The sequence below is a fragment of the Jaculus jaculus genome, chromosome 17 (assembly GCF_020740685.1).
Source record: "Jaculus jaculus isolate mJacJac1 chromosome 17, mJacJac1.mat.Y.cur, whole genome shotgun sequence".
NCBI lineage: Eukaryota > Metazoa > Chordata > Mammalia > Rodentia > Dipodidae > Jaculus > Jaculus jaculus.
This window is the reverse complement of record NC_059118.1, coordinates 65,029,324-65,047,630: the sequence shown is the minus strand read 5'-3', so window position 1 is coordinate 65,047,630 and position 18,307 is coordinate 65,029,324. Positions and strand designations below refer to the sequence as shown.

General features: G+C 43.4%; 1 protein-coding gene across 2 annotated transcripts in view; it reads left to right on the top strand.

The window, feature by feature from the left end:
- Fars2 (phenylalanyl-tRNA synthetase 2, mitochondrial) overlaps positions 1 to 18,307 on the top strand; it is a 459,371-nt gene that overhangs the window by 79,900 nt on the left and 361,164 nt on the right. The window contains exons 1-2 of one of the 2 annotated variants that reach the window (XM_004666157.2): positions 15,268 to 15,286; positions 16,370 to 17,002. In XM_004666157.2, coding sequence (XP_004666214.2) covers positions 16,391 to 17,002 — 612 coding nt within the window. In that variant the 5' untranslated portion in view covers positions 15,268 to 15,286; positions 16,370 to 16,390. Of the gene's footprint in view, positions 1 to 15,267; positions 15,287 to 16,369; positions 17,003 to 18,307 lie in introns of those variants that run through there. The other variant, XM_045137011.1, reaches the window with a different exon arrangement.

Below are 18,307 nucleotides of genomic sequence, written 5' to 3'. Positions count from 1 at the left end.
ATATGCCCTGGGCCCTTTACTTGTCTGCTTTCTGCAGCTGCTAAACTCATGCATAATTGTCTTGACAAATGGCACACTCATTACTACTGTAAAGGGCCTTTGCCAACCAGTGGAGGCTATGTGCCCCAGGCAGCAACATTCAGTGCCAGTTTCTTGCTGATGGCTATAAACCTTGCCTTAAGTAGCTCTTGAGATCAATGATAGGTAAATAAATAACCATTTGAGCTAAATATTACTTATACTAACCCTTGTAAGCCAAGAGCACTGGTGTGTGACAAGTGCTTGCTGGTATTTCCGAGCTACAGATCCTCATGTGTGCTGGAGCCCTGGTCTCCAGCCTCTGCGTGCGTCTCTTTTGCCTCCTACATGTTCTGGAATCAGTCAGAGAAATGCATGGTGATGAATTATTGCTGGAGAGTTTTTCACTTCTTGCTTTTCAAGGATGTTGATGTACCTAGGGTAGAAGCAAGGCCATTGTTAATGAGAACCTACAGTTGTTTCTGGGACTCAGGTGTACTGGATTCTGTGAAAAATAACCCTTGATTCTGAATGGACAGAATTCAAGGAAAGGTATGGAATGCTGTCAGTTCCATTGTGTTTGCATGCATCCTCCATGCACGTCATGGTCTTGCCCACAGATTTCAAAATACATTGTCCATTTGCCCATATGTTGTATGAATGGCACTTTGTTTAATGTTTAGCTTACTAGAAACAATTGCTTGAGCAGTGTGGTGTGAGAACTGTTCATTCATATTCAGTTGTTCATTTGTAGAAGAAGCACATGCTTTGTGTGGGCTCTTCATATGCTGATGATGTTAATGTGATTGCTGAGTACTTCACGTGCATGACCATGTTAGTGAGAGCACTGAGTACTTCACGTGCATGACCGTGTTAGTGTGAGCCCTGAGTGCTTCACGTGCATGACGGTGTTAGTGTGAGCACTGAGTACTTCACGTGCATGACGGTGTTAGTGTGAGCTCTGAGTGCTTCACGTGCATGACGGTGTTAGTGTGAGCTCTGAGTGCTTCACGTGCATGACTGTGTTAGTGTGAGCCCTGAGTGCTTCACGTGCATGATGGTGTTAGTGTGAGCACTGAGTACTTCACGTGCATGACGGTGTTAGTGTGAGCCCTGAGTACTTCATGTGCATGACGGTGTTAGTGTGAGCCCTGAGTACTTCACGTGCATGACCGTGTTAGTGTGAGCACTGAGTACTTCACGTGCATGACGGTGTTAGTGTGAGCACTGAGTACTTCACGTGCATGACGGTGTTAGTGTGAGCCCTGAGTGCTTCACGTGCATGACCGTGTTAGTGTGAGCACTGAGTACTTCACGTGCATGACCGTGTTAGTGAGAGCACTGAGTACTTCACGTGCATGACCGTGTTAGTGTGAGCACTGAGTACTTCACGAGCATGACCGTGTTAGTGTGAGCCCTGAGTGCTTCACATGCATGACGGTGTTAGTGTAAGCACTGAGTACTTCATGTGCATGACCATGTTAGTGTGAGCCCTGAGTGCTTCACATGCATGACGGTGTTAGTGTAAGCACTGAGTACTTCACGTGCATGACTGTGTTAGTGTGAGCCCTGAGTGCTTCACATGCATGATGGTGTTAGTGTAAGCGCTGAGTACTTCATGTGCATGACCGTGTTAGTGTGAGCCCTGAATGACGGTGTTAGTGTGAGCACTGAGTACTTCACGTGCATGACGGTGTTAGTGTGAGCACTGAGTACTTCACGTGCATGACTGTGTTAGTGTGAGCCCTGAGTACTTCATGTGCATGACGGTGTTAGTGTGAGCCCTGAGTACTTCATGTGCATGATCGTGTTAGTGTGAGCCCTGAGTACTTCATGTGCATGACGGTGTTAGTGTGAGCACTGAGTACTTCACATGCATGACGGTGTTAGTGTGAGCCCTGAGTACTTATGCTGACCATGTTACATGTTTGGTGCGAGAGCTACTCATTCATCCATCTGTGGAACAAACACAGGCTCTATGTGGGCTCTTCATATGCTGACTATGGAACAGAAGCAATAAAATGAATTGTTCCTGCCCTCAAAGTGTTACTTTCCAGGGGAGAGATATCCATGTTCACAGGTGGTTACTAACTAGGTTATTAGACATAAAGAGCCAATATCTATTTTCCAAATGCATTTTATTCATATTTATTTAATTCAAGCCTGCAGGAGAGAGATGAGCTTCCCTGGTGCTCAGTTAGTTCCAGAATATGTAGACCTCGCATCTTCTCCTCTACACAGTAAAGCTGGCCTTTTGGTGATCTTATTCTCTGAGCCTTGCACAAGTCCTGCCCGGTGCAAAATAGACCCTGTTGCTCTTCAGGTGGATATCCATGTCAGTGTCAGTGTGTAGCTTTGTCCCTGATGATTACCTTCTGGTGTGTTATCTTCCCCATGCCCCTTCAGAAGGAAGGTCTGGCCAGGATAACCATGACCAGGAGCTGGGCTTATGCAGTTTAATCTTTGCCACATTTGTACCATTTGTCTACATTTCAGCTATGTTCTTGATTCTCCTGGATTCAGAACATGCTCCTTCTACTGCAGGACATAATATGCTTTATTTTTCCATCATGGTAAATTATACTTCCCTTTTTTGAATGTCACCAAATAGGTGAGGTAATACTGCTTTAGTTAAGGGTCATTGTTATTTTTCTTTGTAATTAAAATTTTAGTGCAACTGTTAACATATGTATGCTGAAATAAAAAAAAAATGAAAGAAAACACTATTCATGGAGTGACTGAAAGTCCTCCATCGCTTGGCACAGAGGTTCTGAGGAGTGAAACACAGTGTCTGTCTTGGGACAGCAGTCAAGCAGAGGTGAGGAAGGTAGCTTGGGACTCTCAAGTTCTAGACTTAAAGTTAGGGCTGTTAGGTTTACCAGCAGAAAACTGATACAGTCATATGTGTTTTAGAAGGGCATCCTGTTGTCCCTAGTGTGGGATGGTGGCGAAGGTGTAGAAAAGGCCATATTGGGCCAAATTGATGTGAAGTGGTAGAATTGGGACAAAGGGACACCTGAGCCCAAAGGTTCCTAGATTTGTAGTTTTTAAGTTTCAGACAGCCTCCTAAACAAAGTTTTGTTTGTTTCTCTCATAAAAGTGTTGCCCAAACTCACTTAAAATTGAACTAATTTGACTTAGAAACTGATGGTGCTAGGATTTTGTATAATTTGCTATGTTACGATTTTTGGGTGTGTATGGGTTCTCGAAAGACAGCAGGGGGTGGGGCACTTGAATCCAGTTGCATTGTGAAAACCTTAAGGGCTGGAGAGCCTGTAATAGTAGACAGAGGCGGGACTGGAAGCTCTGTTGTTATCAGTAGTAGAAACCAGAACGTTGTTATGAGCCTGACTGTGGTATGGCCACAAGGTGTCTTCTCTTTTGGGGAGCTACACTGTGTACACATTGTGGGACATGTGTGTAGTTATAGTGATGGTGATTACCAGGTAGTCATGAAAATAAGAAACGATTATATAGCCAAAGCAAGTAAAGATGTTGGCTGCATAGATTAAGAGGATTGGGAGTGGAGGGTAATGGCTCAGTTAGTTCTGCACAAGTGTGAAGACACAAGTGAGAATTCCCAGAACCCACACAAAGAGCCATGCATGGCAGAGTGCTCCTGTGGCCCTATTATGGCTTGGGAGGGGGAGACAGGAGGATACTGGGGCGGCTGGCTAGCTAAGCTATTTGGACCAGTGAGCTCTGGGTTCATTGAGAGATCCGTCTCAGTAAAGTACAGCGTGATTGTGAAAGACTCCTGCTTGTACCTGCTCACATGCTGTCTGCCTTTGGCATCCACACACACTTCTATGCACACATGCACTGACACATACTTCACACACATATGGACACACATGCACACCACAGGCATATGCACAAAAGTTAAAATATAAACCGAGAGGGTTGGTTAATAAATAATTGAAGGCATCCAATGAGTGGCTCACTGCTTATGAAGTAAGCTAGACTATAAGACGTGCAGGTGAGTGGCAGAGGAGAGCGAGTTGGATGCAGAGATGACTGTGCAGGTTTAAGCAGCTTCAGGATACTTAGGGGTCTGTGGTGGAGAGCTCTGCTCATCTCAGTGATGAAGTCTCTATGAAAATATTCATGAAAACCTTTGAACTGAATAAATTTGCTTTGTAGATGAAATAGCCTTGTTCTTCAGGTATGAGGTTTTTAGGAAAGATTAATGTTAGTGGCTGACTAGGCAGCAGTTAGTTTTAAGGATATTAACCATAAGGACTTGTTTTGAGAATTCCATGTGTTAGCAAGGGGTTTAAGATGTGTGAAAGGAAAATGCAGTTCTTTAGACTAAATTGTTTCTATAAGCATGGATAGGTGACAGAAGAAGTGCTATCAGGCTGTCCAGTAGAACTTGTTACCAGCAGCACATGTTCAGTGAACCTGAACTGGACAAGAAGGAAAGGAGGACTTGACGTTCCTGGCCTGTGTTCCGCAAGCCACTCCTCAGCTTGCCGTGAGAAGACCTGCTGCGGCTTCTCTCCTCAGCAGGGCGATGTCTCTAACGCGGCCTGGCAACCGAGGAATTTTACACCTCCTAGAGACCAGGTCTGCACAGATTAGAAAACAAAATAAGATGCGTACTTGCCATACTTGCTATATCATTCCTAGATTTCTAGGGTTCCCGGACATTAAGAAAGAATTCAGCTTCAAATATGATAGCTAAGCCTGGCATGGCAGCACATGCCTTTAATCCTAGCACTCAGGAGGCAGAGGTAGGAGGATCACTGAAAGTTTGAGGCCAGCCTGAGACTATTTAGTGAATTTCAGGTCAGCCTGGGTGAGTGAGACCCTACCTCAAAAGTACAACCCCTCTCCAAAAAAGTGATGGCTGTTCAGTTACTAACACTTGAAAGCTGGTAAATCGCCATTAACAAATGTGTGAGACTGACTTTGAGTTACTATGTGATGTGCATAAGTGAACCTGCAGAGATGATGTTGAAAGGTTTCTATCACTGATGAAAAGATATCATACTTACACTGAAAGGTGATCAGCCCAAATCCTAAGTTGAATAACTATAAGACTTTGTAATGATACACTTACCCAAGGTCAGAGCAGGGTGAGGAGGACAGTAGTGAGGAAATGAGCACGAATGAAGACACTCCCAAGAGTACAGCTGGAAGTGTGTCATCAGGTAGATGCTGGCCTTGACCTGTGGGCAGTGATGGCAGTGAGCTGCCATTTTTCAGGGCAGGAGAGTCTGCCTGAATGGAAATCTATCCTAGAGAGAAAGAAGAATGGAAGAAGCTTTTCCCAAGACCTTCTGTTGTAGGCCTGGCCCATTACTGAAGAATTGCTGCAGCCAGCACTGTAGGGTTCAGGTCCTGAAAGAGGGAAGGAGGCATGGACAGAGACACTCACAACAATCCATTAGAAATACAGAACTGGGGGCTGGAGAAATGGCTTAGTGGTTAAGGCACTAGCACCTAGCATTAGTACCTTAGTACTAGTACCCCAACACCCATGTAGGGCTGGATGCACAAGGTACCACATGCAGTTGCATTTTGTTTGCAGTGGTTACAGGCCCTGGTGTGCCCATTCTCTTTGTCTTTCTCTCTCAAATTAATAAATGATTTTTTTTTTTTTTTGAGGTAGGGTTTCATTGTAGCTCATGCTGGCCTGGAATTTACTATGTAATCTCAGGGTGACCTTGAACTCACGGTGATCCTCCTACCTCTGCCTCCCAAGTGCTGGGATTAAAGGCATGCATCACCACGCCCAGCTGCAATAAATAATTTTTTAAAAACAGAAGTGGGAGAACCAGAGGGTTTTCTGTACCAACTGGACCAGAGGCATGGCCCATAGTGTTTTCACTCTTAGGCTTCCACATGTGTCACAGATATCTTACTTAGGCCTCACAAATACAGACCTCAACATAATACAGCCTGTCTTGATGGTTTGGCGTGTGGCTTAAAGACCACGGGTTTGTTCACTAGGATGGTATCTGGCTATGGTAAGCAGAGCTGGGGCCTGGTTAGGGTTTATTTTATCTAATTTGAAGCATAAGCAACCCCAGTTCCCAACTTGCATTAGCATATATGTTTATCTGGCTTTTCCATCATAAACATCCTTGACTCAAGGTACTGTTGTGTGGTTATGCTGTCAGCAGCATTGAGTTATGACAGTGGTATCAACAAAGACAGACTTGAGGCCCGTGTTAGCTGTCCAGGTGGAAGCCCGTGAGGAAGGACGTGTGTGGCTGCACTGAGGCACCTGCTTCCGAAGCCCTCTGCAGCTCACAGTGTGCCGTGCCGGAAGCGGAAGGACTGGCTCGTTTCAGTGACGTTTCCATCAGTATCCTCCTCAGAAATAAGTCCACCTTCTTTCCTTCCTTCCTTCCTTCCTTCCTTCCTTCCTTCCTTCCTTCCTTCCTTCCTTCCTTCCTTCCTTCCTCCCTCCCTCCCTCCCTCCCTCCCTCCCTCCCTCCCTCCCTCCCTCCCTCCCTCCCTTTGTTTCAATGAGACAGAGACAGAGAGAGAGAGAGGCAGAGGGAGAGAGAGAATTGGTGCACCAGGACCTCCAGCCACTGCAATTGAACTCCAGATGTGTGCACCCCCTTCTGCACATGTGTGACCTTGTGTGCTTGCACCACCCTGTGTGTCTGGCTTATGTGGGATCTGGAGAGTCAAACATGGGTCCTTGGGCTTCTGAGGCAAGTGCCTTAACCACTGAGCCATCTCTCCAGCTCAAATGTTTTCTTTTGACTAAAATGCCATTCAACCTTTTAGGTGCAACATGTATTAAAGCTTTCATGAAGAGAATTGAGAAACATGTTTGCAATAAAACCAGGAATTCCTGGTTTCCTAAGATCTCAATGTCTCAGGAAGCAGCCTGATGGAGTGTGCTGTGCTTATGACAGGCAGTTCACATCTGGGGAAGATATGCTCGGGAGGCAGAGAAGCTTTGTCAGCCACATACTCCATGGAGCATGAAGAGAAAGATTTGCTTAGATGGTCACTGGACACAAACTACCTTTGTCAAGATTCTATTTGCACTGACATTTTTCTTTTTGTTTTTCTTCAATTTTTATTAACATTTTCCATGATTATAAAAAATATCCCATGGTAATACCCTCCCCCCCACTTTCCCCTTTGAAATTCCATTCTCCATCATATCTCCTTCCCACCTCAATCAGTCTCTTTTTTATTTTGATGCCATGATATTTTTCTCCTCTTATGATGGTCTTGGGTAGGTAGTGTCAGGCACGGTGAGGACATGGATATGCAGGCCATTTTGTGTCTGGAGGAGCATGTTTTAAGGAGTCCTACCCTTCCTTTGGCTCTCCCATTCTTTCCACCAACTCTTCTGTAATAGACCCTGAGCATTGAAAGGTGTGATAGAGATATCGCAGTGCTGAGTACTCCTGTCACTTCTTTCCAGCACCATGATACCTTCTGAATCATCCCAAGGTCACTACTATCTGAAAAGAGAAGATTCTCTACCAAAAGTGAGAGTAGCATTAATGTATGGGTATGAAGATTAAGAGAAGTGCTTACTGAGCAGTTTGATAAGCAGAGTATATACATGTAGCCAGACAGTAGCAGATGTTACACCCTTAGGGCTCATGATTACCCCTGCTTTAAGTTTTCAGTATCAGGGATGTATTTCCTCCCATGGAGTGGACATCCAGTCCACTCAGAGGGAAGTTGGTTTCCACCATGACAGACGTGCCACTTTTGTACCTGTTGGCTCATTTGGCCTGGCTGGCCAATTATAAGGCTTGCAGTGTCCACTGTTGAGTATCTTTACTGGTGGTATCTCTTTCTCCCATTGAACTGCATGTAGAATGGCTTCTTCCAGCTTTCTGTCAGCTGGTGCACTGACACTTTTCTTGATATAATTACAAGAGAGCTTAATTTAAGCATCAGGTATCTAGTTCTCAACCTGACAGATTTAAAAATAAAAATTTTTTTGTTCATTTTTATTTATTTTTGAGAGTGACAGAGAAAGAAGCAGATAGGGAAAGAGAGAGAGAATGGGTGCGCCAGGGCTTCCAGCCACTGCAAACGAACTCCAGACGCATGTGTCCCCTTGTGCATCTGGCTAACATGGGTCCTGGGGAATTAAGCCTTGAACCAGGGTCCTTAGGTTTCACAGGCAAGCGCTTAACTGCTAAGCCATCTCTCCAGCCCTGAAAGATGGTCTTAAATATTTTATTCTCATGATAACTTCGTACTTTTCAAAATTAAAACCTTTAAAATACTATTAAAGTATATTTAGAAAATTTGAATATACGTATAAAGTATTAGGAATAACTGTTATTAAATTTTTGAAGTATTTTTCTCACAGTTTCTGCATATGGTATGCATGTATTTATGCATAAATATTTATATATATAAACACAATTACATGTCCTATTTATCATGTTATTAACATATTGCCACATTGTTAAAACTTTTCCAATTTTGTTATATGTAATAACTGCATTTTTTGTGTGGCTCTACAATAATCTGCTTAATCATTCTCTTGTTTTATATATTTGTTATTTGTAAGTTTTTTCTTATATAAATAAGACCAAAGTAAAATTTTATGTTTCACTTTTATCTTCATCAGAATATTTCTTTCTAAAAAAATTTATTTATCTATTTGAGAAAGTGAGAGAGAAAAAGGGAGACAGAGAGAGGGAGAGGGAGAGAGAGAGAGAGAGCAAGAGAGAGAAAGAGAATGGGCATGCCAGGGCCTCCAGCCACTGCCAACAAACTCCAGACACATGTGCTACCTCATGCATCTGGCTTATGTCGGTCCTGAGGAATCAAACAGAGGTCTTTTGGTTTTGCAGGCCAACCCTTTGGCTTTGCAGACCTTAACTGCTAAGCCATCTCTCCAGCCCCCTCATTAGAACATTTCTCATGACAAATTCCCAGAAGGGCCATTATCATGGCAAAAAAATGTAAATAGTATTAAGTTTCTTTCTTTCAAAAACCAATCTTTAAGTCGGGTGTGGTGGCGCATGCCTTTAATCCCAGCACTTGGGAGGCAGAGGTAGGAGGATCACCTTGAGTTTGAGGCCACCCTGAAACTACATAGTGAATTCCAGGTCAGCGTGGGCTACAGTGAGACCCTACCTTGGAAAAACCAAAAAAAAAAAAGCAAACCATCTTTATTTATTTATTTGCACATGTGTGTATGAGCACACCAGAGTCTCTTGTTTGCATACAAATGCCAGACCTCTGTACCACTGGTTGTGTCTGGTTTTATGTGGATGCTGGGGAACTGAGCCAGGGCAGGTTTTACCAGCAGGCACCTTTAATGGCTGAGCCACCATCCCAGCCCCTAAATGTCTTGGTAGTAGTGAGCTGCCTGCTGGAACATTCATGACCGTAACTCTCCCACTAGTGAGTGATGGGTGGAACTGGATGCTTACAGACTTTCGACACTCACCCTGCTCAGCAGGAACAGAGAGTAGAAACTGCTCCTGGTGGGCTCTTTGAGGAGTGGGACTTGCCATTTCCCCACGGTTCTGGAGTAGTGCAGATATGTGCATGTGCTTGATGGAACCAAACATCATTTTTGTTTCTCTGCAGAAAATAAGTACTGCATCTGGGGTTTTCGCATTTCATGTCTCATTTTCTCCTTTGTACCAAAACACTTCACATCCATATTTATGCTTTTGCTTCTTTTGTGGTTATAAAGGTTACTGATATTTGTGAGTAGGAAAGTTTTATACATAATGCAAAAACCTTTTCATTGAATTAAGCTGAAATAGAACCTAGCAAGTATTTACTGCAGAGGACCAGTCAGTCTTTAAAACTTTGCTTTCAGGAAAACTGTGTGTTGCATGGTGTGTACGTACCGAAAACGCCATAGTTGATAGCTGAAGAAGGGACTGTGCTGTGTCTGTCTGGACCTTGGGTCATTTGTTTTTGTGCATTTGTTCAAATATTAACTTCATTTTCAAAATCGAAGGTGCTAAGTTTCATGAGATTTATGTACTTATGCATTCACATATTGAAGTAGCATTGGTGCTTGGCCTAGATCAGTCAGCAAAACAAAGGTTGAGCATGAAGGGGACAGGACTGAGCCTTGGCGAGTACTTGAATTGCTCAGAGCTCAGAACTTTGTCCTAATGGCAAGGCACAGCCGTTGACATGACGTACTTGGTCTGTTTAGGGTTTAAGTTTGTTTGGTGGGGAGGTCTACCTCTGATTCGTGGTCAGGGTGAATTGGAAGAGCAAGGCGTCAACAGAAAACTGCCTTTGCTGGGTCTTTCTGGGCCTCCTGTGTATTTCCACATGGCACGTTTCATATAGAAAAAGCTGATAGCATCACAAGGAGAGGACTTCACTTCTCAGATGAAAGTGATGAGGCCTAGACAGTACTTTTCCTCTGTAAGGAGATCTTAGACAGAACAAGGAATAGGAGACAAGAGTATGGATATAAGCAGGGATGGAAGCAAGGAGAGCTCATCAGTAAGTACTCTTTGTCCATAAAGAGATCATAGAAAGAACAAGTGCGTGTGTGGTAGTCCCCTACAAAGAGTGTGGCTGTGAGCAGGGGTTGGGCAGGTGGATTAAAGGTCAGAAAATGCAGACAGGAATGTTCAACTTTGATCAGAAAACTTACACTTATGTAAGAAGTCGAGAGAAGGGACCTGAGATTGGGGCATGTCTGTGGGAACTTTGAGCAGGTTTTGGTGTGGAGCAGCAGGAACTGAGAAGGAGAAGCGTGGGGAGCAGCCCTGAGTGACTGCATGAAAATGCGTTTCTCTGAACAATTCTGAATTTGTCTAACGGCATATGCCTTTCAAAGAAAGCAGCATTTTCTTCTGTCTCACCAAGGGTGCTGAGTTAAGAAACTAATGGTTTAACAGTCTGATTTTGTGCTAAGATGTGTCAAGCTGCACATGCATATTTAAGATTCATATCTACTGCAGTGACAAGTCACAGAGCAGTGTAGATGGGAAGATGGATTTCAGTTGAAGTTTAGCCAGAAACACTTGAAGCAACTCTGACAAAAGAGTTCTGTAATGAATAAATCCAGAATTCCTGGGTGTCTTAGAAGACTTCGCAATGAGGAAAGTTCTAGGCAAAAGTGCTGCATACAGGTTTTTAGTACGGAGTCTAAAATAAGCGCAATAGTTTTAACTTGGAGTTAGGTAGTCCCAATTCTAATTTTGAATCTGATAATTGTGCTGCTCAGATCCACGCCAGGTCCCTTTGGTGGTACTTGAAGCAACACAGTTCCTTCCTAACGCAGCTCAGTACATTCATGAAGTTATTTATCTTTATGGAAGGCTTTTGGGGTATAAATAACCACATTGTAGTGTGTTCTAAAGTGGCATAATTGATGTAAACCAACTTTTAGACATTTGGATTTGACTGATTTGAGTTTATGAGCTGAATTAATGTACAAACATTGGAACATGGCATCCAGTACTTTCATTACATTTCATTTCATGGAAGCTGGCTTCTCTGTTAGTAAGGTGTGCATTTTGTGAGTGAACCACAGTCTTCCTATCCTATCAGTTTTCCTCAGTTAGTCACAGAGATTGGTTGGCTATGCCCGAGTGGTAAAGGGCTTTTACTATATGACTGCCAGTGTGATTGTGAGCTGTGAATTTGATAGTCTTAAAATTCTAGGAATTTTTCTTTCCTTTCTTCCCTTCCATCTCTCTTTTCCTTTTCTTTTAAAAAATATTATATTTTTATAATTTTTTTTATTTATTTGACAGAGAAAGGGGGGTAGAGAATGAGCATGCCAGCACCTCCAGCCACTACAAACAAACTCCAGATGCATGCGCCCCCTTGTGCATCTGGCTAACGTGGGTTGGGGAATTGAACCTGGGTCCTTTGGATTTGCAAGCAAATGCCTTAAACTCTAAGCCATCCCTCTAGCCCATCCTTCTTTTCTTTTTTCCTTCCCATTTCCTCCCTCTTTTCTTCCTTCCCCTTCATTTCTTCTCTTTTTTTCTTTTCACATGCATGTGGACTATGTATGTGCATGCATGTATATGTGTTTGCATGCACGTGGGCACATGTGCACAGCTATGCCTGCACTTGTGTGTATGTGGTGACCAGAAGTTGATGTTGGCTATCTTCCTCTCTCACTTTCCACTTTATTTGGTGAGGCAGATTCTCATCCTTGAACCTAGAGCTCATTGACTCAGCCGTCTCGCCGCCCTGCTACCGTGAGGCATCACTTCCCAAGCACTGGGCTTACGGGCAGCCTGCCGAGCTGGCCCGTGTGTGTGTCAGTTCCGGAAGCTGAACACTGGCCCTCACGCTCGTGTGGCAAGTGCATTTACCACGGGACCACTAATCCTGCCCCTCATGCAGCATTCTTTCTTCCCTCCCTCCATCTCTGTTTTCTTCCTTTCTACTTTCATTCTGTGCCTCATGTAGTGTCTATATGTAGTAAAAATGTGCACTTTTACAGAACAAAATGTAGCTGATGGGACAATGTACAGGTTACGTGAGCAGATGTCAAGATACGGAAGACTTACACTTATAAGTGTAGTTGATGGGACGATGTACAGGTTACGTGAGCAGATGTAAGAATATGGAAGATTTGCACTTATAAATGTAGTTGATGGGACGATGTACAGGTTACGTGAGCAGATGGAAAGATATGGAAGATTTACATTTATAAGTGTAGTTGATGGGACGATGTACAGGTTACGTGAGCAGATGTAAAGATACGGAAAATTTACATTTATATATGTAGTTGATGGGATGATGCACAAGTTACGTGAGCAGATCTAAAGATATGGAAGACTTTCATTTATAAATGTCCATGGAGATAGTCTGTCACTTTTTATTATATTTTAAGTTTTCCATTATTTTTTTTTTGAGCAAGCAGTGTATTTTATTAAACTACTACATTATGGCAGGAAGTAATAAGGACTCTAAGTCACAGGTTTATATAAACAACTTAATCACTTATAGTTCTGAAGAAATATGTTTATAAAATTTTTTATTTTTTAATTTTTTCTTTTCATTTTTTTATTAACAACTTCCATGATTATAAACAATATTCCCCCACTTTCCCCTTTTGAAACTCCATCCTCTGTCATATCCCCTTCTCCTCTCAATCAGTTTCTCTTTTGTTTAATTTTATTTCTCCTATTATGATGGCCTTGTGTAGGTACTGTCAGGCACTATGAGGCCATGGATATACAGGCCATTTTGTGTCCAGGGGAGCACACTGTAAGGAGTCCTACCCTTTCATTGGCTCTCACATTGTTTCCACCACCTCTTCTGTAATAGACCCTGAGCATTGAAAGGTGTGATAGAGATATCGCAGTGCTGAGCACTCCTGTCACTTCTTTCCAGCACCATGATACCTTCTGAATCATCCCAAGGTCACTACCATCTGAAAAGAGAAGATTCTTTACCAAAAGTGAGAGTAGCATTAATGTATGGGTATGAAGATTAAGAGAAGTGCTTACTGAGCAGTTTGATAAGCAGAGTATATACATGTAGCCAGACAGTAGCAGATGTTACACCCTTAGGGCTCATGATTACCCCTGCTTTAAGTTTTCAGTATCAGGGATGTATTTCCTCCCATGGAGTGGACATCCAGTCCACTCAGAGGGAAGTTGGTTTCCACCATGACAGACGTGCCACTATTGCACCCGTTGGCTCATTTGGCCTGGCTGGCCAATTACAAGGCTTGCAGTGTCCACTGTTGAGTATCTTTACTGGTGGTATCTCTTTCTCCCATTGAACTGCATGTAGAATGGCTTCTTCCAGCTTTCTGTCAGCTGGTCTACATGGAGGAGGTTATCAGCTCAGTTCCAGCAGAATTTCTCAGTGGCCTTGTAGCCCAAGTATGTGGAGTCTTCAGCAATAGGGTCTTACCATCTATTCCTGGTGGGAAACCAAGGGCTTTGGCAACGGCCTGTAATGTTTTGGGGGCATCAGGGACCTCCCTGGCCAACAACACACTAGAAGGTATCCCATCCCTGGCACTGAAAATTTTCTAGTAACAACCTATGGCTCCTGAGTGTTCCATTGTCCAAAAAAGTAGGTTTCCATATGATTTACTTAGATCCTCTTAGATTCTGAGTAGCCCTCCCTCTGCCTTTCCTTTACTCTATCTCTTCCCTTGACCTCATTTGGGCCTTTTCACCCCATTAATCTATATACAATACCATCCTATTAAGTACCCCCCCTTTTTTTCTCTTCCCTTTATATCTCTTTTCTAGCTCACTGGCCTTAGCTACTAAGTTTTCTTCCTACTCACATAGAAGCCCAGTCATCTGTAGCTAGGATCCACATATGAGAGAGAACATGAAATGCTTGGCTTTCTGGGCCTCAGTTAGTATATCCTTTCCAGAACCATCCATTTTCCTGCAAATTTTATAACTTCATTTTTCTTTACCGCTGAGTAGAACTCCATTGTATAAATGCGCCATATCTTCATTATCTACTCATCAGTTAAGGGACAGCTAGGCTGGTTCCATTTCCCAGCTATTGTGAATTGATCAGCAATAAACATGGTTGAGCACGTATCTCTAAGGTAATGAGATGAATCCTTAAGATATATGCCTAGGAGTGCTATAGCTGGGTCATATGGTAGATCTATTTTTAGCAGTCTTAGGAACCTCCACACTGATTTCCACAATGGGTGGACCAGATTGCATTCCCACCAATAGTGTAGAAGGGTTCCTCTTTTTCCACATCCTCGCCAGCATTTATGGTCATTTGTTTTCATGATGGTAGCCAATCTGATAGGAGTGAGATGGAATCTCAGTGTAGTTTTAATCTGCGTTTCCCTGATGACTAGGGATGTAGAACATTTTTTTTAGATGCTTATATTCCATCTGTATTTCTTCTTTGGAGAATTCTCTATTTAGTTCCACAGCCCATTTTTAAATTGGGTTGTTTGATTTATTATCAAATTTTTTGAGTTCTTTGTATATCCTAGATATTAATCCTCTATCAAATGTATAGCTGGCAAAGATTTTTTCGCATTCTGTAGGTTGCCACTTTGCTTTATTCACAGTTTCCTTTGCCATACAAAATCTTTGTAATTTCATGAGGTCCTAGTGGTTATTCTGTGGTTTTATTGCCTGAGCAATTGGGGTTATATTCAAGAAGTCTTTGCCAAGACCAATATGTTGAAGGGTTTTCCCTACATTTCCCAGTAGCAGTTTCAGAGTTTCAGGTCTGATGTTAAGGTCTCTAATCCATTTGGACTTAATTCTTATAGATGGAGAAAGACAAGAATCTATTTTCATCCTTCTACAGATATATATATACAGTTTTCCCAGCACCATTTGCTGAAGAGACAGTGTTTTCTCCAGTGAGTATTTTTTTGGCATTTTTATTGAATATCAGGTGGCTATAGCTACCCGAACTTATATTTGGATCCTCTCTTCTGTTCCATTGATCTACATGTCTGCTTTTGTGCCAATACCATGCAGTTTTTGTTACTATGGCTCTGTAGTATAGGTTAAAATCTGGTATGGTGATAACACTAGCTTTATTTTTGTTGCTCAGTATAGTCTTAGATAGTTGAGATTTTTTTTCTTCCAAATGAATTTTTGTATTTTTTTTTTCTATTTCTGTGAAGAATGCCTTTGGAATTTTGTTGGGGATTAGATTAAATGTGCAGATTGCTTTTTGCAAGATTGTCATTTTCACAATATTGATTCTTCTGATCCAAGAACAAGGATGTTTTTCTATTTCCTAGTGTCTTTTGCAATTTCTCGCTTGAGTGTTTTAAAGTTTTCATTGTAGAGATCCTTCACTTCCTTCATTGGGTTTATTCCAAGGTACTTTGTTTATTTATTTTTGATGCAATTGTGAATGGGAGTGATTCTCTGATTTCATCCTCTGTGTGTTTGTTGGTAGCATATAGGAAGTCTACTGATTATTTGTATTTATTTTGTATCCTGCTGCATGGGTATATGTGTTTATCAGCTCTAATAGTTTGCAGGTAGAATCTTTAGGGTCCTTTATTATACAATCATGTCATATGTAAATAATGATAACTTGATCTCTTTGTTTCCAATTTGTATCCCTTTTATGTGTGTCTCTTGCCTTATTGCTATGGCTAAGACTTCCACTGCTATAGTAAATAAAATGGGGACAGTGGACACCCTTGTCTTGTTCCTGCATGAGTCAGTTACAAGGCAGAACCCTAATGACCCAAGATGTCTTTCCGGCCCACTTCTCAGTACCGACACTTTCACCATGGACTTTGAAGGGACATGTACATCAGATTGGCCTCTGTCAGCAGATTCTCCCGTTGTTCTTCCTGATGTGTGGAGGGGTGGCAGGGTCCCATACGTCCAGTGGGGAGCTGGTAGTACACAGAGAGATGCCCTGCTTTCTGTGCATCAAATGAAACTTGACCTGTGTTTTGTCTGTGTGCTCTTTCCAGAACCTGTGAGACGTTTCTACAATGGTTTTCACAGTCCTCAGTAGAGCTGCCCATGCGCACATCTGCCTGGTGAGGAGGGTTGGTCATGTCTGCAGAGGCCATCAGGAGCAGGCCGGAGGCTTGAGGTCAGCTGCGTCAGAGTTTGCTGCCCCAGGAGCTCCCGGGGGTGTGGTAGAGCTGCTGGGCAGATCCTACCCTCAGGATGACCACACCAACGTCAGCCCGAAGGTCTTGTCCCGGGTCGGCCGGAACCTGCACAACCAGCAGCACCACCCGCTGTGGCTGCTGAAGGAGCGGGTGAAGGCCCACTTCTACGCGCAGTACACGGGCCGCTCCGGGACGCCCCTGTTCTCTGTCTACGACAGGCTGTCCCCCGTGGTCACCACGTGGCAGAATTTCGATAGCCTGCTCATCCCAGCTGAGCACCCCAGCAGGAAGAAGGGGGACAGCTACTACCTGAACAGGACCCACATGCTGAGGGCGCACACGTCGGCGCACCAGTGGGACTTGCTGCACGCGGGGCTGAACGCTTTCTTGGTGGTGGGCGACGTCTACCGGCGCGACCAGATCGACGCCCAGCACTACCCAGTGTTCCACCAGCTGGAGGGCGTGCGGCTCTTCTCCAAGCACGAGGTGAGTCTCCGCGAGCTCCTCACTGGTGAAGGGCATTTAGCGTTGCTGCCACGGCAGGTGATTGCAGTAAAGCCAGGATGGTGGTCGTTGGTCTTACTCTGCTATAGAGACTTTTTGAGATGGCCTCTGTGGACCCCAACACCTGCCTCGGTAACCATTGCAGTCTGTAGCCTCTCTTTGTTATCTTTCTATTCTTGTTCTTTTTGTCACAGTGCTGACCTGTCTTTCTCTGATGTACTCCTTGTGACTGGACCGTCCATAGCCACGTTCAGCACTGAGGCCTGTGCTCAGCTATTGCAGTTCTGTTATTGGAACTCAATGACATTTTCATGGTGCTAGGGGTAATGAGCTTCCATGCCACATGGGACTGGAGATGTGTTGGCTTGGGCTGTGCACTGTATTCTTGCCTCTGAGCCACTCCCTCCCTGCTTTGCATGATGTAAGTGTGTCTTAATTGCTGGGATTCACTTGTGAGTTTGGATGGATGCGTAGAGCCTTGTTGATCACAAGTCTGACATTCCTTCTATTATCAAAACAAACCAATTTTTTCTTTCTTTTTAAAAATTTATTAGAGAGAGGGAGAGAGAGAGAGAATAAATGGGCACATTAGGGCCTCTAGCCACTGCAGACAAACTCCAGAGGCATGCACCACTATGTGCATCTGGCTTAAATGGGACCTGGAGAATTGATCCTGGGTCCGTAGGCTTCACAGACAAGTGCTTTAACTGCTAAGTCATCTCTCCAGCCCCAATTTCTTTTTTTTCTAATATATATCTATTTTTATAGATAATTTCTATACTGACAGACAACAAACCATATTTCCTTTCCTCTTTCCCCTTCATAACAATTTCTTTTTTAAAAAACATTTTTATTTTATTAGAGAAAAAGAGAGGCAGATATAGAGAGAACAGGCATACCTGGGCCTTCAGCTGCTGCAAATGAATTCCAGATGCATGCACCACCTCGTGCATCTGGCTTATAGGAGTCTTGGGGACTTGAACCTGGGTCTTTAGCCTTTGCAGGCAAGCACCTTAATCACTAAACCATTTCTCCAGCCCCCAACTTCTTATATCTGTTAGGTGATATACCAGTATATTGTACACGTTACATCTGTTAGATGATAGACTAACTCATTTCCTAAAAAAATCTGAAGAAGAAGCCGGGCGTGGTGGCGCACGCCTTTAATCCCAGCACTCGGGAGGCAGAGGTAGGAGGATCACCGTGAGTTCGAGGCCACCCTGAGACTCCATAGTGAATTCCAGGTCAGCCTGGGCTAGAATGAGACCCTACCTGGAAAAAGAAAAA